This window comes from Eucyclogobius newberryi, unplaced genomic scaffold, assembly GCF_026437365.1.
Source record: "Eucyclogobius newberryi isolate DKJ021-1_F unplaced genomic scaffold, fEucNew1.0.hap1 SCAF_1, whole genome shotgun sequence".
NCBI lineage: Eukaryota > Metazoa > Chordata > Actinopteri > Gobiiformes > Gobiidae > Eucyclogobius > Eucyclogobius newberryi.
Window position 1 is genome coordinate 18,902,854 of NW_027315723.1, and position 22,019 is coordinate 18,924,872.

The following is a 22,019-nucleotide window of genomic DNA, read 5'->3' on the forward strand; positions in this document are numbered from 1 at the left end:
TTAATTTAGGCGTTGTTATGATTCAAACACACGTTTGTAATAATTCACAAAAAGGTAGAAATAAATCAAATTGGAATCGTTAAATCTGATAAACAACTTGATCTTTTCTGTTTTTTTTGGGCCTTTTATGGTTTTAACTGAAGCCTTATCGTCCCGTGTCGGCCGGCCGTGGCACAATCGCTCTGAGGCAGCTACAGGGGCCCGCAAGGACAAACTACTTGGGCCCGCAAGGACAAACTACAGGGGCCCGCAAGGACAAACTACAGGGGCCCGCAAGGACAAACTACAGGGGCCCGCAAGGACAAACTTCATTTTGGCCTTTGAATATCCTCCACGCTTAATCCTGTAAATGTTGCTCCAAACTGATTTTCTACATCTTCTGTTTTTGACACGTATTTGCTTGTGTGTGATAATAAAATGTTTTCTTATTAAACGCCTCGTGAAGAACTCGACTGGTGTTTGCGTGTTCTTCCCGTATCCCTGGACCTTTAGACAGTTTAAATTAATTTAACAGACGAAAGAAGGAGGCGGTCTGAGTTATTGTGACATTTTGATAATAATGAGTTGAATCTAGCTTTTTTTACAAATAAATACACAGTTTACTTGTAGTTTTCCATATAAATATTCATAATTATTGTGTTGTAACTAAACAAAATGCGGTAATGTAACACCAACTTCCATAAAACACCAAAGAAGAAGATAATCCTAAAATTATGTTATATTTTTTTATGAATGCATCTGTTTCATTTAACGTTTAATACATTTGTTATTTGTTTATTTTATTACACTAGACGTTTAGTTGTTTAAAACATGTTTCTGGGTTCATTCTTGGACAGTGTCTCGTCCTGGACACAGTCTTCGTTTGGCGTGTGATACACATACTTACATACATACTTCAGTCGACTAATCAAAGTGTCGACTACAGCCTGGCCTCAGCTGAGAACGTGCAGAGGGTCAAACGCATCAAACTCCTGACCAAGTGGTCCAGAGTCCAGAGAAGACAACATCCTCCACAGCCCACTTTTCTCTCACACCTTTAAGTCGGCTGAAAGAACTGGAGAAAACGAAAAATGGGGAAAGACATTGAGAAACTGTTGAAAAATCGATAGAAAATGACAAGAAGTGACATCACAGCATCACATTTTTTTTTTACCTCTAAACATTAACATTTAACAAAATAAAGATGCTCATCTATTTTCATTTTTCAAAATAAAAAAGTGACATTTAGATGAGTTTTGGCCCAGTGTGATGTCATCGATTTCAAACAGGAAGTGGAATTATTTAAACCTATAAAATGTGCCATTCTTAACTGCATGTTAGTTCAATGAGCTGTCTGTAAATAAGAGTGTTACTATTGTTATTATTATTTTATTTTCATTAAGAGTATAAGAGGTTTTTTATGAGTTATCTGATTTTTATTATTTACTTCCGTACCTAATCTGCTTGCAACATTGGAATTTGCCCATCGTGGGACAAATAAAGGCTTATTTTATCTTATCTTGTTGTTGTTGTTGTTGTTGTTTTATGGCGGTTGGCATCCGAGTGTTGCATTACCGCCAGACTTTATTCCTCAGACGTTTCGTAGTCCTCAGACTTATCCTTTTATGGGACCTTTATAGTCAGTGCTAAATCATTCCCGGCCGCACGATGGCGCCCACGAGCTGCGTTCCTTTCCTGTCCCCAAACGCGCTGCTGTAATTGCCCCTCCGCCGCTCCGTAGCGCACCGGAATGAGCGCACCCTCCCCGTGTTTCGGCACCTTTAACGGGCTCTAAAATTATATAATTTACCCCTGCGGCGACTGAACGGTAATGCAAACGACGTTATTTCGTGTTAAAAGCCCCCAGCGCGAGTCGGTCGTTCCCCGCTGAGCCGCGAAGTTTTGACAGCGCGCGGTTCACCAGCTCCGGTGCTAACGATGCTAATGCTAACAACAATGCAAACGTGAAAGCTAGCGCGCGATTAAGGCGTAAATAAAATGACCACTGTGCGTGACCGTGTTCTAAATGTTTAAAGTTCACGCTGGGTTTGACTTTTGTGTGTTATTTTGTAGCTGAAGAGGCGAAATGGCACAAAGATGACCCGCAGTGAGGCTTTATGAAGGACCTGTCAGCGCTCTCACATCGCAGCAGTGGCGACAGGTGCGACTTTATCTACATTTTCTGTACATTTCACCATTTTATCTACTTTACCCTTTAACAAATATATTCTAAATTCATGAATAGAGGTGAAAGTGAAGTGGTGAATAATGTGATTTCAAGTTCAAGTGGGATTTGACCTCAGGATGTCACGAAATATAAAAATCCAATTAAAATTTTACATTGTCTGTTTATTTAATATGAGAATATGATTTTTTGATGATGGCAAAGTACGGATTTTTAGGTTTTTACTGAACAAAGACTTTCATGAATGTTGACCCCTCAGTAGTTTTACTTTATTTACAGATATATATCACATAATTTACCAGAAATCATACTGTTTGTTATGCTCAAAGATCATTTTGAAGCTGGTGAATTGTTGTTTTTACTTTTGTTGCTGACATTTCTATCCTGGAGACTTCAAACTATTATTATTTAGATCTGATGTCATGTCAGTTTATCGTTGAAGATTATGTCAAAGCACTAATATCTCTTTTTATGTTTCAGATCACAAAGAGAGACCCATGCTTTCTGATGAGCTTGACTCAAAACCAGAGGTAATTATTATTATTAATAATTATAATAACTGCATATTACATCCAAATATCGCGGTACAATGTGTGAGAAAACATGGTATTTATATTAGGACTGTGCGATTAATCCATTTATTGTCGTAATTTTTTTTTTTTTTTAATTTATTTATTGTGGTTTGGTCAAAAACAAAAGGCGCTCAACGTTCATGCACAAAACAAAATTAGAGATGCATTTAGGTTATTTGACCAGGTGTAGGCAGAAGTCAAGGCTTATTGTGCCGACCCGTCTCTCTCAACATTGGTGGACATTTTATAGTACACAAGCGACAGTTCATCAACAAAAACAACACTACATAACACTGGACAGTATCCTCCACAAGCATTCCAAGTTTTATAACAACAAAACTGCATTTTTATTCTGCTAAATATTTTTCTATGATTATTTTCTTAAAGATACTTTTAAACTGAAATAAAGAAGTGGCAGTTTTTAATTCATCGCAATAATTGTTCCATAATTTAACTCCTTTACTAGACAAACAATGTTCCCTCAGCGTGGTTCTCACATAAGGTCTGTCAAACATAAATTATATTTACTTTCCCTCTGGGTAAACTTTATCCTCAAGGATTTAGGGATTTGATTACATTTAGCTAAATACATAAATTTAGCAGTATACAGGTCTACCAAATCATAAAACTTTAAAAGCTTGGATTGAATGAACAAAGGGTTACTCAGCGAATTATAAGATGCATGATTGATCAGTCTAATGGCCTTTTTTTGTAGTATTTTCAACTATTGCTCTATTTAATTACATAATAGTTGTAACTGACAAAACGACTAATGACATGTTTGCTCGTTTTGCCCCTAAAGACTTCAAACAAAGCCACTTTTCTAATCTAAAGTGTGTCAAAAATATTCATAATAAAGTGAATTAGGTCTGTGCTTCCTCTACATGTTCATGACTGTAAGTCCCTTGACCTCTGACCTCTAAGGGAGCTTTCCACACTCTGAGGAAGACTACGATAATAATATGAATGTTTCTCTAGCTCTCTTTTCTTCTATGAATCATGATTTCAGTTATGTTATCATGTTTATTTGACGTGATATTGTGGTGTCTCACAGTTTGTCGTGTTGCAGTGTCTTGCTCAGCTGCACATGAGCTCATCTTGTCTGTTTCTCCTCAGCTGCTGGTCCAGTTTGTGCAGAGTGCATCCATCCCTCTGGTGCAGGGTCTGGAAGAGTCCAGCTCCAAATCCTGTGTCCCTCTGCTGCCCCCTGCTGTCAGCTCCTTGTCCAGTGCTTTGCAGCTCTCAGGTCAGTATGTTTCACATTACTAAAGGCACTTCCAGAACACTTTAGAAACACTTTTAGTTTTGATTTATGTATTTAATTTGTATACTTTTATATATTTGATTTTTAGGATTAAGATGTCTGTTTCCCCTGCTGACAACAGTTGAAATGACTAAATGGACAGTGACAAAGTATTTTATAGTGAAATTAGAATACATTTTGAATACTAAAAGTGAGACATATAACCCTAACCCAAACAAATGTATATTAAACTTGCATCAATAGTACTTCTGGTACATTTCGTGGTGCAGGTACTATTTAAAATAAACTTCTTGGGAGTTTTTAATGGTATGTGTTTTAACAGCTTAAATAGTACAAAATATAGTTGTTCTGAGGATCTGAAGAAGTCCTATACATTTCCTCTTTTGGAAGTTTCACAACCTTTCGAAAGCTTAGAATTTGCTATTTTTAAAGATGTGAAAAGCGTCTGAGGTGGTGACTTTGACAGGCTGTTATGAAGTTGCATTAAAGTTTAAAATGCTGACGCTGCGTGTTGCCAAAGTATCCTGGTTGTGTACATTATTGGAGCTCTGAATAATCCCCTTGTTTCATTAGACTGCTGTCCCCTTGAGCTGCAGATTATTCAAGCATCATCTTAAATTAATGTCTTAAGCCTTCAGCGTCGAGAGGATCATAAATCTGAGGCTTCCTCAGAAGGACGTCATTCACCTCCATGAAACTACTGACCCTTTCACTGAACGCTCCTTAAACTGACCTGGACATTTTAGCACTAGTTTACCTAATGAGGCGCATTGTAGTTCCAAAATGATTATACTCAGATACTTGAAGTGTTGCTATGGGAAAAACATGATTTCAACCTTTCCTGGTTTGATTGATCTCAGTCTTTGTCCAGACAAGGCCACGTGAAATGATGATGATTAACTATAGTGTAGTATAGTATTTCTGTATTGGAAAATTAAATGTTCTCAATCTTTTTACACCTGGTTAGAACCACCGGATCAAAACCAGGTAAATATGTCTGAATTAGAGCAAAACCAGGGCTAAAATAGGTCCTAAATTGACAAAATTATATATATATAGAGTATAAGAGTTGTTTTTTTGTTTTGTTTTTTATTCATTTTTTATGAATCTACAAGAGTGTTTTTATAAGTTATCTGTTTTTTATTATTATACTTCCGTACCTAATATGTGTTGCAATCCTGGAATTTCCATATTGTGGGACAAATAAAGGTTATCTTATCGTAAGTACCGTTGCCTTTTGAGTGTTTTCAACTCGGAGACAGAGTACGAAACACAAAATAACTCGAGCTCAGTTTAGAACGTCACAACGTGGTAAAAAGCCTCACTTTGGTTCCTGTCGCCGTGTTCTCCAGATGAGCGTCTAAGCCATGAGCCGGGCAGTTCTCCCCCTCTGTCTGAGTTCGGGGCAGTCTCCGAGGACAGTTCTTTGGTTCCCGGTCTCCCTCGTGCCTCGCCCAGCCCCCTTCCCATCCTCCACGAGCTGCAGCAACCGGACGCCAGCTCCTACGTCCTGCTCAACCTCGCCAAAGGTAACGCCTCTGTGTATAAAAGTCACGCCTCTGTGTATAAAAGTCACGCCTCTGTGTATAAAAGTCACGCCTCCGTGTATAAAAGTCACGCCTCCGTGTATAAAAGTCACGCCTCCGTGTATAAAAGTCACGCCTCCGTGTATAAAAGTCACGCCTCCGTGTATAAAAGTCACGCCTCCGTGTATAAAAGCCACGCATCTGTGTATAAAAGCCACACCTCCGTGTATAAAAGTCACTCCTCAGTGTATAAAAGCCACGCCTCCGTGCATAAAAGTCACACCTCAGTGTATAAAAGCCACGCCTCCGTGCATAAAAGTCACACCTCAGTGTATAAAAGCCACAAGAACATGCTTAATGTGTGAAAGCGTGTCGTATTTAGAACAACATGGTCCAGGTCTAAATTAGAGCTAAACCACATAGAACATAATGGTCCAGCAGAGCGGCCACTCCAGTAAAGGAGCATTAAAAAGGACCTAAATATAAAATACGGATCGTCTCATAACGGGACAGTTATAAGATGATAAAACATAAACGGTTGTGTTTCATTGCGGACGTTTGACCTCCGACTGTCTCTCAGTTTAACATCAAATGCTGCTGCGCGACTCTGGAGACATTAAACCAAAGATGAATGTCCTGAATCTTCCTTTGGCCTCGACTTTCACGTTTAGACTTGAGTCACGAGGGGAGTTGATCGGACGCAGTGGCACAATATGAAATCCCTCTAAATTAAGTAAAACACAAATGAAACAAATTAAAAGTGATGTAACATTTCTGGTTCTCTACAGTCTGCTCCTCTCATTTATTCATTTCTGGTGTTTCTATGGACTGGAAATGCCTCGGGGAAGCATGCTCGCCTCGCCGCAGATCTGACTTGTAACGAGGGGCGCAATAAAAAGGGTAGTTTGTATAATCATGTTGGTCGCAGTGATGTGTCCTGCTCTAGATCATCGTCGTGATCATAATATTCCAATTATATTAAATCACCAGCCGTAAAATGTCCGTAGTCAGTTTGAATAAAGATTGTGATTTTATTGTTAATTGCGGTCAATATCGTCCCGTGTCGACCTGTCACTGGATCACTTCTGAATCCTCACAATGCTGACATTTCAAACTTGATTTCGAGGGAAAGGAAAATACCGATTTTGATACCACAGTGATGATTTAAAATGCTTTTTTATACATCCGTGTTTCAGGCAATTGACAGTTTCAGAATAAATTGTACTTTCTTTATTAAACACTCTTTTACCAGTTAAAAATAAAGCTCAAGCTCATTTTAAAAAGGTTCATAAACGATAACATTTTGTTTGAATGTGATAAAAAGAAAATTTAAATTTAAAAAGGAGAGTGTTAACCCTGCGACAAGTTGGCCACTGTCCAGGGTGTACCCCGCCTAAGGCCCGAAGTCACTGGGATAGGCTCCAGTCACCCGCGACCCCGAAAGGGAACAAGCGGTAGAAAATGGATGGATGGATGGAGAAGAGCGTTTAGTCCAAATGTGTTTTGTTGTTGTTTTTTTTCATGTCTGTTATGATGTTGGTCCTTGATCGTCGATCCATTAAAGCTATAACATATTTATAATAATAATAATAATAATGTTAAAAATGGTGTGAAGAGTAAAAGCCTCTCCCTCTTCAGCCTCCTCTGAGTCCCTGATCTTCGGCCCTGAAGAGGATGACGAGGGTCTTTCGTCGGGGGGCTACGGCGTGGATGGAGCGCCGTGGTACCTGCGCGTTCAGGAACTCGCCCACGACAGCCTCATCGCCGCCACACGCGCTCAGATCGCACGAGACGCCAGAGCCAATCAGGAGGCACGAGCCGCAGCCACCGTCGCCAACGGTAACAGACTGACCATGGTTCACTTTGAATTATCTAAACGAGACACAAAGGGATTGTTTTGTTTCTATTTGACAAATGTCCCAGAGATCCATCTGTTGTTTCCACTGCAGGAGGTTTATGTCCAGAGACATCAATTTAAAAATGCCCCGCCCCTGAGCGTTACCATGGAGACCATCTCACTAATAACTGATATGATACTTTCTTTTTGCCCATAATTGATATTTCTCCTCACAATAATCTTGAACCCAAGTTTTTTCATAATTTTGTTTTTAATGGTTATTATTTATAATTAATGCTCATTTCAAAATGCACTTGTTCACATGAACAAACTCTGACCTTTAAGAAGATTTAAATTATATTCAACATCTGTTGTGAGCAATCAGAGGGAATGTGATGAGTTTGATCTTTACATATTTAATATGAATGTGTTTTTGTGCTTTTCATGTGATTATTGTGTGTTTTTCTGCAGTTTTAAGCTGAGGCAGTTTGATTATCATATTCTTTTTCCTTTATCAAATGAACTCAAAAGTAAAGTTGTAACTCTGGTGGAGGCTCTGCTCGTCTTCAAGGAGCTGGTTTTACACTGGACCTGGAGTGGTTCTAAAAGCAAGCTCATCTGTCTCCATGGAGACGAGGAGACAACATCAGGCCAAGTGTCTAGTCAAATCTTTGGGGAGGCAAGCCCGCTCACAGTAACAATGTTAGCTCCTTCAGAGCTATAAAAAAACTACAATTGAATAAATGAGGGTAGATTATAGATTATAGATTATAGAGCTGTGATATTTATTGAAATCACAATGATCAAATGCCAGAGACATCAAATATTTAAGTAACATAATTCACTCCTTCAAAAACATCCTCAGAGTTAAAGCTGAAGTCAGACTTCTGCAAACACGCCCTTTAAGTGGTGGGATTCTTGGATTACGGTAGTTCAGCCGTTTCTCTCAAACGTTTTTACTTCAGGACTTATTTAAATGTGAATTTTGAAAAGAAAATTTAAATTTAAATTGGGATTCTAATCACAAGGAGACTATTTACAGCCTTCATCATTAGATCAGTGAAAGCGTCTGTATCTTTGTCATTGCGAGACGCTTTCCACGTCTGCTTAGTCATTAAAAAATATGTACTTTTTCACAGTGACACGCCCCTCTCGTCTTCTTCTACTGCGGTGTAATGTACTAAACTTCAGAATTCAAAGCAGAACCGTCGTCAGCTTTGCATAAACCGACAAACAAACACAGTTATAATGAGGTCTCAAAGTGTTTGGCGTCTTGGTGTCTTGAGTTGTCGCCGTGACAATTCTGTCAGCGTTACTGTAGATCATGATGAAACCGCAGCTGCTCCGCTCGGCGTTTTTGTGCCGTGTTTACAAGCCCTGCCTTTAATGAAGCCCCCCGGGACCCCAGAGCTCCTGTCGCCCACTAATTGTAGATTTTGACGTAAGGAGGGAAAGTTCGACGCAAAGATGGAACATGCGGGAGTGTCATATTTCACTACTGTGGCCTCAGGAGCGAGAAGGTTTTGGGGTGAATAAATAAACTGAACTAATTCCCCTAAAATTCACAGACTGCGCTGTGGCCGCACCTCTCGCCTCGCGGCCTCGATGCGAATTAGTTCAGTTTATTTCTCGCATCGCGGCCGCGCCTCTTGCATCGCGGTCACGCAGATGCCCCCAATTCCTGATAATGTCATATTGTTGTTCCCTCCCCTGCTTCGTTGGCGCCGGTTTCATTTGTTTAATCAGGGTGAGAAATAGATTTATCTAAAAAAAGTTAGGGGCCCCCCAGCAATTTCGGGGGCCCACAAGCGCGCACAGAATTGTGGTGTCATAAGAACAAGTTACATTTGTTGTTTTAAATCTCGTTATTAGCATGTAAAATAATTTGAAGTACTTTTATATTTTATTTGATATGAAGGAAGAGCACAAATACTGAATTCCTATAAACCAGAGATCATGATCTTTCAATACTGAATACAACATTTGACACAAGGAGATCTTATATGTTCTGCAGCAGGAATAAATAAAATCACAGTCTACAAAATAAACTACTACAACGCAAAATAGCATTAAATGAAATATAAAAAGTGGTATTTAGTCAAAAGATGAGAGCGCATGAAGCATGACTGAGCAGCTCCGTTCCTGCGCGGTCCCGGCGATAGCGCTCTCGCCCGTTTCCTCCGCCTTTATATCGCAAATACACATTTTAAACCCGTTTTGCCGTGACTAAGGCTGTACACCTAGAAGTGTGAGTTCTGAGTGTAAAACACGCTAAATCTACTGTTACACGCTCCTGCGCGCCGCGTCCCCCCCTCTCCTCCCGTGGTCCGTTTTGGGCAAACCCGGAAGAAAACATCTTTTGAAATTGAAATTATATTTATATTTCGCCCGCCTGTTCAATATAATTTATTTAAAAATCTGTATACCAAGTAATAGAATAACTACGACCTTACTAGTTAAATCTCAATTTTTTTTCTAGGAATATTGATACAGGGGCACCCCGTGCCCGCCGGCGATTTGAGGGGCCACGGGCCTCCATCTATTTTGCATTCTGACAATACTGTCTCCCTATGAGCACTCAGAAAGCACTCAGTTAAACAAACGGGAGCGTCGAGTCCATAAACTGTCGCCGGGCTCGTTCTGTGGTCACATCATGTCCACAACGAGCACACGCCGCAATCATCACAGCAGTCACGTTGCCTAAGGGCTTCTGGAGAACGTGAAATACCGATGCCAAGGTACCCAAAAGCATGTGTAAAAGCCAATTAAATCCACGAGAATGTATGATATGTTTACTGTAATGCTCTTTACACACACGCCTCCAGTTCATTTGTGCCTGTTTAGCATTACTCCGGCATATTCGCTGTCCTCGGCTAAAGCGGGGGTCCTTTTATCTCCGTTGCCATCTTAACAACGCGCAGCACGACTCCTGACGACATCGCCGCGGCCCCGTTCTGAGCAGCTCCGCATGCTGTCTGCTAGATAACACGTTTGCCCATCATAACCGGCCCGCTGGCTACATCTCTGATCTCCGGTCTTCTCCTGAGCCAAATTACAGCTCAGTTTTTGTGGGGAAAGTGAACTCTATCTAAGTAAAAGTTGTGCTAAAGTTGAATCGGTCGCCTTCATGTGCTGACGTAAGCAGGGGAACCTTCTGTGCGATGCATGATTTGAAGTGTATTACCCATAGTGACTAGTGAAACTGTGGTCCCAGCCAGGGACCACAGCACATTTGGTGCCCTAGGCGAGCTTCTCATCATCATTAGGACCCCACGAGGTGAGATTGTGCATAGCCCCAGTCTGAGGGAGATTAAGACATCTTTAGCCTCTTTGCTCCAACAGTTGATCTTTTTTCACAGAGCTGCTTGTCAAATGCCCTGTAGCTCTTTCCAGCCTGGTGGAGGTCTACAGTCTTGTCTCTGGGGTCTTCTGACAGCTCTTTGGTCTGGCCCATGGCAGTGGGTGGAGTCTGACTGATTGTGATAGACAGGGGTCTTTATGCAGCTAACAAGCTCAAACAGGTGCTACTAATTTAGATTAATAAGTGGAGGAGAGGTAGACTTTTTTAAAGGCAGACTAAAATGTCTTTGAGAACCAAAATTATTGCTGATTGGCAATACAAAATACAAATCTATTATTTAAAAATCATAAAATATGATTTCCGGATTTGTTTTTTCAGATTCTGTCCCTCACAGTGGAAATGCCCCTACGATGAACATTTCAGACTCTCCATTTTTTCTAAGTGGGAGAACTTGCCAAATCGCAGAGTGTTCAAATACTCATTTTCCTCACATTATTAATGTTTTACAGTCCGTATAGTGACAGTCCTGAAGCAGTTGCGCTGGGGTTTAATGGCCGCTCTCACAAATGATGCATTAGATTAGCCTGGCTCTCTTTAGCGGGTCGGCTAAAGTTATTCATGCGTTACTACTGTGATGCTAAAGACAAACTGCAGTGACCTTTAAGATAAACACCCGCGTTATGGACATTTGTCACCACATAGTGCCTTTTAACTCTTCACATTTGAGTTGGTCTAAATCTCTATTGAAACAACGGTGAAACTAGAAGTGGGCGGGACCCTTGAGCTCCATTGTTTGTGTGAGTTATTGATTGTTGGAAGTGTAGAGAAGGTAATAATGATCACCTCTGACTCTGTGTAGCTCTGAACGAGGCCGATACATTTCAAACTCCTCCCATCAGTGAAATGTATACGTTCTAGCTTCTCAGGCCAGTACCCTCAGATTGAAAATGACTTTCAGATCTAAACATTGTCAAAACGGTTTAAAACGGATTAAATTGCCACAGGATTATGAACACATATTTTAAAGGTTTTTGATGATTATTGTGAGTATAAAACAGAGAAGAGGGTTAAAGGTTCCTCAGTCACGTCTTCCGAAGAGGAAGTAGAGACCGGGAACTCGGAGGCTGGCTCATCCATCACCCAAGCTGAAGTCACTGAGGTTTTTCGCAAACTCCTTGGTGGCAGGGCCCCGGGGGTGGATGAGATCCGCCCTGAGTACCTAAAGTATCTGGATGTTGTAGGACTGTCTTGGTTGACACGTCTCTGCAACATCGCGTGGCGGTCGGGGACAGTGCCTCTGGACTGGCAGACCGGGGTGGTGGTCCCTCTGTTCAAGAAGGGGGACCGGAGGGTGTGTTCCAACTACAGAGGGATCACACTCCTCAGCCTCCCGGGTAAGGTCTATTCCAAGGTACTGGAGAGGAGAATCCGACCGATAGTCGAACCTCGGATTCAGGAGGAGCAGAGTGGTTTTCGTCCCGGTCGTGGAACACTGGACCAGCTCTATACCCTCCATCGGGTGCTCCAGGGTTCATGGGAGTTTGCCCAACCGGTCCACATGTGCTTTGTGGATCTGGAGAAGGCTTTCGACCGTGTCCCTCGGGGTGTCCTTCGGGGGGTGCTCCGGGAGTACGGGATCCGGGGCCCTTTGCTCAGGGCTGTCCGGTCCCTGTATGACCGGAGCAGGAGCTGTGTTCGCATTGCCGGCAGTAAGTCAGACCTGTTCCCAGTGCATGTTGGACTCCGCCAGGGCTGCCCTTTGTCACCGGTTCTGTTCATAATTTTTATGGACAGAATTTCTAGGCGCAGTCAGGGGTCGGAGGGTGTCCGGTTTGGGGACCACAGGATCTCATCTCTGCTGTTTGCAGACAATGTTGTCCTGATGGCTCCATCAAACCCGGACCTGCAACATGCACTGGGACGGTTTGCAGCCGAGTGTGAAGCGGCTGGGATGAGAATCAGCACCTCCAAATCCGAGGCCATGGTTCTCGACCGAAAAAGGTGGCTTGCCCTCTTCAGGTGGGTGGGGTGTCCTTGCCCCAAGTGGAGGAGTTCAAGTATCTCGGGGTCTTGTTCACGAGTGAGGGAAGGATGGAGCGTGAGATCGACAGGCGGATCGGTGCAGCGGCTGCAGTGATGCAGTCGCTGCATCGGACTGTTGTGGTAAAGAGGGAGCTGAGCCGAAAGGCAAAGCTCTCTATTTACCGGTCGGTCTACGTTCTGACCTCACCTATGGTCATGAGCTTTGGGTAGTGACCGAAAGAACAAGATCGCGGATACAAGCGGTCGAAATGAGTTTCCTCCGGAAACTCACGGGGGGAGCTCGGAGTAGAGCCGCTGCTCCTCCACGTCGAGAGGAGCCAGCTGAGGTGGCTTGGGCATCTGTTCCGGATGCCTCCTGGGCGCCTCCCTCGGGAGGTGTTTCAGACATGTCCCACCGGGAAGAGGCCCCGGGGAAGACTCAGGACACGCTGGAGAGACTATGTCTCTCGGCTGGCCTGGGAACGCCTCGGGATCCCCCCGGAGGAGTTAGAGGAAGTGTCTGGGGAGAGGGAAGTCTGGGAGTCCCTGCTCAGACTGCTGCCCCCGCGACCCGGCCCTGGATAAGCGGCAGAAGATGGATGGATGGACGATTTTTTTGGCCCAAATCTTAGTCTTATTTCCTCGTGGCGTGGACTGTCGATTAGTCCTGCCACGTATCAATCATAAAACACACCTACCGCTCACCTGCAGCCGTGTGCGGCTCGTTCCCATGAGCAGCACATTTCCGCGTGTCTAAGCGCTTGGATCTATCATGATATAGTTCCTTCAGTGTACGGGACAAAATGAAGACGGAGAAAGGCTGTCTCTGAAGAAGACGGAAATCTACGGGAGACGAGAGATGAGATGCTATCCGTCGCATCTCATCTCTCGTCGCGCTAATAAACAAACGCACGTGTGTGTTGTATCAGTCCACACGGGGGAGTGCGCATGCGCATGCGTTCTCAAATCGCCGAAACTTTAACTTTGTGGCAGTTTTTATTTTTTTGTATTATAGATTATTCACAATTGTCTAACACTATTTCACAAGTTTGTGATCAGCCATATCTATTCTTTTAACTATAGATCAAATTAAAACCACTCAATGTTGCTTCTAAAATTGTTTTTTTTAGTTATTACGATTATATTGTGACCTGAATAATCACGTCTATTGATTAACCGAATAATCTTGATATGAATTACTCCTCTATAGTTCCAAAAAACAGCTACAAAGACGGCAAAAACATGAAATCAAAGCAATAAAAACGGGGAATAAAATCTCACAATTTGTATATTTTTAGATTACATCCTCGTCCCGTCTTGTGAGAGTGGCACCTACTGTCCAAGTGTATAAAACGTTGCTTACATTGCCGTTTCCTTTCCCCCCCTTTGCGTTTCCCAGGCGACCTTGCTCACGGTTTGACGTCGGACCCCGGGGACCGGAGGAGGTGCGTCTCCCCCCGTCCTGCTTGCTCCGTCCCCAAGTCCGTCCTGCACTGCTCATTCGAAGGCTGCTGCAGGACCTTCATCTGGCCCGCTCACCTCAAGTACCACCTCAAAACGCACAGGTACGACGAGCCCCCCGACGCTCCCAGACGTGTGGGTCATGTGGTTGTCATGGTGATGAAGTCAAGTGGTTTCGGACTGGACGAATCGCGAATGTCAGAGAAAAGGAAACGGTTTAACTAAAAAGTTCTTTGTTTAATCCGTACAAAACTAAACACATTAACTGCTAAAGTACTGTATTCTCCGCACTATAAGGCACACTTGGATTATAAGGAGCATTAAGAGAAACAAAATGTGTCCACACAAAATCGCTTCGAGGCCAGTGAACACAACCAGAATTAATCCATGTATAAGGCGCACTGGATTATAAAGCGCACTGTCGTTTTTGGAGAAAATGGAAGGCTTTTACCGTATTTTCCGGACTATAACTTTTTTCATAGTTTTGGCTGGGGTGCGACTTATACTTATATTTATACTTATATACTTATACTCCGGAGCGACTTATAGGTGATATTATTTGTTATTTTCACACTTACAACCGCATTTCATACTCCAGTGCAACTTATATATGTTTGTTCTTCTCTATTATGCATTTTTTTGGGCTGGTGCGACATACGATAAGTGCGCCTTATAGTGCGGAAAATACGGTAATAAGACTATCTCATGGATTTGTTTGTAGATCGTGGGTCTTAGGGAAGTTGTTTAGTCAATGAATTATTTGATGGTGTCTGAGTGGAACACAAATTTTACAAATATTACACGGATTGCAAAGATTTGTAGTGAATTGTGAGTTTATTTATTTATTTATTTTTTACACACGAATACCTAATTTTCTCGTGATTTTTCTGTATAAATAGTCGTTTTCTTTGTTAAATCCTGTGAGCTTGTGGTTTGGGTCAGACATTTGGTCCAATCATAGACGTACCTGCCAGCTCCACGTCTCGTTCCCTTTAGTCCCCTTTAGTATTTATTTAGTTGATTTAAAACCCTTGGAGACACAGATGGAGTTAGAGGTGAGCAATATATCGACATTTAGATAGATTATGGTTTTGAAGATCGAGTATATTGTTAATTGTAGTAAAACCGCTACAAAAAAAATATGAATAAAAATGAAAAAAACACTACGTTATAAAGGTAATATTTCTGCTTTTTTGTGATGGATTTTGCAGATATTTCACATTTGTCTGACAATTAAACCTCAACAAATACATTTAAAGACCTGTTTTCAACACATACACGATCCAACTGCAGCCACATGTGACTCACCACTCGCAGACATTCACACATTTCACTTCCATTCCGTCACAGGATCCATCTGAAGCCGGTCATTTGTGTTCTGATTTTTTTTTTTGCTTCTGTTGTGTAGGAACGACCGCATGTTCCGGTGCGGCGCCGAGGGCTGTGGGAAGAGCTTCTACGTGCTGCAGCGTCTCCAGGTTCACATGAGGACGCACAACGGAGACAAGCCCTTCATCTGCAAAGAAAAGAACTGCGGCAAGAAGTTCACCACCGCCGGGAACCTGAAGAACCACAGGCGCATACACACAGGTGGGAGGGGGACTTTTACTTCTACCATTGTACTTAGACCTTTACTTCTAATACCATTGTACTTAGACTTTTACTTCTAATACCATTGTACTTAGACTTTTACTTCTAATACCACTGTACTTAGACTTTTACTTCTAATACCATTGTACTTAGACTTTTACTTCTAATACCACTGTACTTAGACTTTTACTTCTAATACCATTGTACTTAGACTTTTACTTCTAATACCATTGTACTTAGACTTTTACTTCTAATACCATTGTACTTAGACTTTTACCTCTAATACCATTGTACTTAGACTTTTACTTCTAATACCATTGTACTTAGACTTTTACCTCTAATACCATTGTACTTAAACTTTTACCTCTAATACCATTGTACTTAGACTTTTACTTCTAATACCATTGTACTTAGACCTTTACTTCTAATACCATTGTACTTAGACTTTTACCTCTAATACCATTGTACTTAGACTTTTACTTCTAATACCATTGTACTTAGACTTTTACTTCTAATACCATTGTACTTAGACTTTTACTTCTAATACCACTGTACTTAGAGTAGAGTTCAGGCCTGATACTTTCACTTGAGTAGAAGTCACATGTGTGACATCGGATGTTATGGTCGCCAGCCGTGGAGGTGGATGGAAATCTTTTTAAATCAACTACATACCCTATTTTCCGGAGTATAAGTCGCTCCATCCAAAAAAATGCATAATGAAGAAGAAAAAAACATATATAAGTCGCATTGGAGTATAAGTTTCATTTTTTGGGGTAAATTTATTTGATCAAATTCAAGACCAAGAACAGACGTTTCATCTTAAATGCAGTTTAAAATAATAACAGATGAGAGAACATGGTGAATAGGTGTACGTATGCTAACGCTAACACCTTCAGCTACATGACGCACAGACAGAACTGTGGTAAGTGTCTGGTATGTTAACGTAACATATGAACAGTTATTCAGATAACTATAGCATAAAGAACATGCTAACAAGTTTACCAAAGCATCAGTTTTACCCTAAATCACTAAATCCATTGAATTCTTCTTCCTCTGTGTCACTTCTAAACAACTCCACAAAAACCAGAGGTAGAGGAAGTGCAGATTCTTCTTCTGCGTCGCTTAGAGCTTAGAGCGCCCTCTTGTGGTTGGCAGTGAAAATAACGAATAATATCACATATAAGTCGCTCCGGAGTATAAGTCGCATCCCGACCAAAACTATGAAAAACGTATAGTCCGGAAAATACGGCAACTACATACATTGATGTCGTTTTAGTCATGTAGAAGCACTTTTACTGCTTTGTTAAAGTGTCTGTGTGTAATATATTTCAGGAGAGAAGCCTTTCTTGTGCGAGGCGGACGGCTGTGGTCGCTCCTTTGCAGAGTACTCGAGTCTTCGCAAACACATGCTCGTTCACTCAGGTGAGGGGGACAGACCATGCAGCTGTTCAGTGAATACCACCTGAGTTTAAAACGTTCACCTCGGATCGATTGTTGCATGTTTTTTTGCTCCTCGTTCCTCCTGACCACCAGAGGGCAGTGCTGAATGGTCCTTTTACACACAAATTTCACTTCCTGTTTTTTTAAAGGTGAGAAGCCGCATGTCTGTGGGATCTGCGGGAAAACCTTCTCTCAGTCCGGAAGCAGAAACGTCCACATGAAGAAACGCCACGGAGACGAGGGCGTCGGCCAAGAGTCCCGGGACACAGGTCTGTACGTCATGCTAAACTGAGCTTTAAAGGTGCACTGTGGAACTTCTGTGGGCGAGATGTTCCAGACTGGTGTAGTGTTGACGACACGCCCCACAGTGCCGCGCTCTGTATTGTACAAACTGAACTGAAATCAAAATAAACAGGACAAAAAAGCTCAATTTTCATCCATTGCCGAAGAATAAACGGGAGAGGTGTTCATGGCAACGTAAAATAAACATTTGTAGAGTACTGTTACGTATGACAGATATATGAACTGTCCTTAAAGCGCCCCCTACAGGTCGTACGACTCATTGAACTAAAATGTAATTAAGATAAATATATTTTGAATTTTGCTAATAATTATAAAAAATTGATCACAGAATAGCACATTTTTTAGATTTATAATTTCACTTCCTGTTTGTAATTGATGACATCACATTAGGAAATTACCCAGCAAACACTGGGCCAAAACTCATCTAATGTCACTTTTTATTTAATTTGACAAATAGAAATATATGAATGTGACTTTATTTTGTTGAATTAATGTTTAGAGAGTCAAAAAAGTTGTTTCTTTGTGTAGATTCTGCACAAACTTGGTATGAGTGTCTCTGGTGTGATGTCACTTCCTGTCATTTTCTACAGATTTTTGAATGTTTTCTCCACAAATACCTGCTCAATTGGTGTAAAACTAATGTATATGTACAACAAGTATAAATACATCAAATAAAGTCAAAAACCTGTCATAGGCACTTTAAGGGTCCACCAGGGTCACCGTATGACATCATCATTCTAGTCTAGTCCCCGCCACCTTTTAAGCCAAACTCAAACAGAACCGTGCAATCAGTTTGTTTCAGTCTCACTTCAGATCATTGATTTGGAAGCAATAACATCTCCATAGTTGCGTTTTAGAACCTTAACTAGATTTAAATGATCTCCTCTTTAAACTTAAATCTAGGTCCTGACCCTCAGTTTGAGAACCCGTGTTTCGAAGCCGTTCACGTCGCAGACAGTTATGCTAATCTTTGGAAAATGTGGCCTCAAGCTGTTCACATTATTAAAAACGTGCAGAGGAATAGGCTTTGCTTCAGTAACATTTAGAGACGGACGGTGAATTATTAATGTTCTTCTAAATGCATCATTCATATTTTCATTCTGTGGGGCACGAGGAATCACGGCGGCAGCAACACGTTTCTGAAACGACAGCGGGAAAAACGCTCCAATGTTTCTTAATTATGCACTGAACGCTCTCGCACTGGCTTTCAACTTGCAAAGTGCAGAGGAGAGAGTTGAAGCGGCGCAGACGGTTTCACGCCACAAGTTTACAAAGCCAAGGTCGGGTCGCCAGAGGAATTTAATAAAAAGTTACTAAAATATGACACTAGTGAAACTCTTCTTCAACTGTAAAACCGAGACATCAGGTCCATTAAAGGTGTTTCACGACCTTTTTATGTCTCACCTACGTTTGGTCCACACTGAGTTTCCCCGTGATAAAAATCTAATGTTTTTGTAATTTTTAGTCCTGCTTTTAGACCAGTTTTTGTCCTGTTTTAAGTCCTGTTTTTAGTTTTTTTTGTCCTGTTTTTAGCCCCGTTTTTAGTCCTGCTTTAGTCCTGTTTATAGTCCTGCTTTTAGTGTTTTTTTGTCCCGTTTTTAGTCCTGCTTTAGTCCTGTTTTTAGCGGGGTTTTTTGTCCTGTTTTTAGTAGTTTTTGTCCCATTTTTAGTCCTGCTTTAGTCCTGTTTTTAGTCTTGCTTTAGACCTAGTTCGATGGGCGTGGGGGGCACCACTGAGCTCTTCTGCTCAGGGCGCTCAGATGGCTTGCTGCAGCCCTGCCGATAGTGGAACCAATATATCGCCCAGTCCCAGTCAGATCCGTGGAGCGGTGATGTACACAGTCCCACACACTGGATCATTGCACAGTCTTTGCTTGTTCTGGTAGGATTGGACAATGCGGCTCTCACAGTCTGAATCACAGAGAAAACACGGGGAAAGAGCTCATTACAAGCACCAGATTTATTTAGGTCAGCGTCTCCAAAGAGAGAAAAGAAGACTGGAGAGGAGAGGAGAGGAAAGAGGGGAGACGAGAGGAGAGGAAAGGGGAGAGGAGAGACGAGGGGAGAGGAGAGACGAGAGGAAAGGAAAGAGGGGAGAGGAGAGACGAGAGGAAAGGAAAGAGGGGAGAGGAGAGACGAGAGGAAAGAGGGGAGAGGAGAGACGAGGAGAGACGAGAGGAAAGGAAAGAGGGGAGAGGAGAGACGAGAGGAAAGAGGGGAGAGGAGAGACGAGAGGAAAGAGGGGAGAGGAGAGACGAGGTGAGAGGAGAGACGAGAGGAAAGAGGAGAGACGAGACGAGAGGAAAGGAAAGAGGGAAGAGGAGAGAGAGCGGAAGAAGAGGATGTTTCTAGACGAGTACTGGAGAGAAAAGACATTCACAAAACATGGAGATGCAGAGAGAATGTTCTGGGTCGTTTATAATTGTCTTACTTCAGGACATTAAGCAACAATGACACAGAAACAGCTTTAGTTTGAGACTGTTTCTGTTTGGTGGAGTTTGCATGTTCTGCCTGTGTCTGGCTCATTTAGAGCAATTTTAAACTTTTTGTTTAATGTTACTTAAATGAGTTCTATTACCCAAAGTCTTGACTTTTAGGAGCTTTTAACAATATTATAATTGTTCCTCCTCGTCATTAACGCACTAGAAGTTGTGTTTAGAGTCATCTTCATCCTAGTTTTTCTTGTTGTTTTCAGGCGAGGCTCTGACACACAGCAGTTTACTCGAGGTCGACGGGGAGGACGCGGCGGGGGCGGTTTCCATGACAACGGCCGCCGAGCCAATGGGCCTCCACCACACCATGCTCAGGGCCCCAGGTACGACCACGCTCAGGGCCCCAGGTACGACCACGCTCAGGGCCCCAGGTACGACCACGCTCAGGGCCCCAGGTACGACCACGCTCAGGGCCCCAGGTACGACGTCACCACCGCCGTCGACACATCCGCGGCTTTTCTAAAATTCTACCTAAAATCAACTTTAAAAAGATCAATTAATTTTAAAACATCAGATATAATTCATTTGTGGACTATGTTGTAAACGCTTTTAATATTATTGGGAGCACTTAACCAATGAAAGTTAAAGTTCAAATGTAAAAGACGAAGTAAAAAGAGTCACCAAGAAGTATTTGACTGTGCTGAGGTTAAAAATCTGCTTGGTTAGTTGTATAAGTAATATAGTACTTTTTACGTCGAGAGGAGCCAGCTGAGGTGGCTCGGGCATCTGTTCCGGATGCCTCCTGGGCGCCTCCCTCGGGAGGTGTTTCAGGCATGTCCCACCGGGAAGAGGCCCCGGGGAAGACCCAGGACACGCTGGAGAGACTATGTCTCTCGGCTGGCCTGGGAACGCCTCGGGATCCCCCCGGAGGAGTTAGAGGAAGTGTCTGGGGAGAAGGAAGTATGGGAGTCCCTGCTCAGACTGCTGCCCCCGCGACCCGGCCCCGGATAAAGCGGCAGAAGATGGATGGATGGATGGATGAAGGAGTTTACGAGTAGTTTTGTCAGTGCTGTTACTGTTGTTATCGTTGCGTCTGCAAAACTCTGCTCTGAAAGTCGTGAAACGCGGTTAGAAACTCGTAGTGAATAAATAGAAAATGTAGTTTGAGTACATGAGGAGTAAAAATGTACTTTTATAATACATTACGCTTGGATCAATGGCAAACAAACAGGAAAGTGGTGCTAACTTACAACATTAAAACATAATGTCACTGTTTTTATGTTTTTTCTGCCCGATCTTTAAATCCCGGATCGTTTTATTGAAGTTATATTTGATTACAAGCGATAAAGCTGAATCTCAGTGTTATATTCTGAGTTCTGTTAAAGGCAAAAGGCTGAACCAAGTGTGACATTTATTACAATCTGCTCAAAGGTCGTCTCGAGTGGACTCAGACTAATTACCTCCAGGAAGTACAGGAAAACTTGACCGTCAAGTAATTATATTCTCAAAAAAAACTTACTGCGACTAAATATAATCGTAGTCATATTTTCATTGTACGGACTCAGTTATTAAATGAAAATGTCAAAAGAAATTAAATTTACGATAAGATTCATGAATAAAGTGTAAAAATATTGGATTATATTTGATGTAAAGTCTTTATTATATAAAAAGAGTCACAAACAGGACAAAATGTGACTTTTTTAAGGCAAGTTTATTTGTAGAGCACAATTCATACAACAGGAAAACATGCATTAAAATCACAAATATTCTTTAAAAATACCCGATTTTGTGCTTTAATATTTCATAAATAAGATGTCAAGTACCTTTCACTGGTACTTATTTGAAAACGCAGTACTTTTAACCCACATCCTGTACGTGTGTGTGTTCAGGTTCTGTCGACTCAGTGGTCGTCCTGTCCCAGCCTCACCACCTGGTTTCCATGACGACGGACGGACACTCGTACGGGGACGACGTGGTCACGCTCCTTTAACGTCGGCCAACGAGAAAACGAGCTCGAAAACGAAACCCGCACAACTGTAGATACGTGTAATTAGAAGTGGATCATGATAATAATGATGCTTTTATTTTGACAAGTGCAAATAGTTTT

The 22,019-nt window shown here is 42.0% G+C and overlaps 1 protein-coding gene across 1 annotated transcript; it reads left to right on the forward strand.

The window, feature by feature from the left end:
- The first annotated feature begins 1,714 nt into the window (after positions 1–1,714).
- On the forward strand, positions 1,715–21,979 carry znf410 (zinc finger protein 410). Its single transcript, XM_072440101.1, has 12 exons — positions 1,715–1,807; positions 2,053–2,140; positions 2,645–2,694; positions 3,853–3,982; positions 5,353–5,529; positions 7,165–7,365; positions 14,086–14,251; positions 15,556–15,737; positions 17,070–17,159; positions 17,327–17,446; positions 20,176–20,295; positions 21,802–21,979. Exons 3-12 carry the CDS (start codon positions 2,662–2,664, stop codon positions 21,900–21,902), a joined length of 1,320 nt encoding a protein of 439 aa, XP_072296202.1. The 5' UTR covers positions 1,715–1,807; positions 2,053–2,140; positions 2,645–2,661; the 3' UTR covers positions 21,903–21,979.
- The last annotated feature ends 40 nt before the right edge of the window (positions 21,980–22,019 follow it).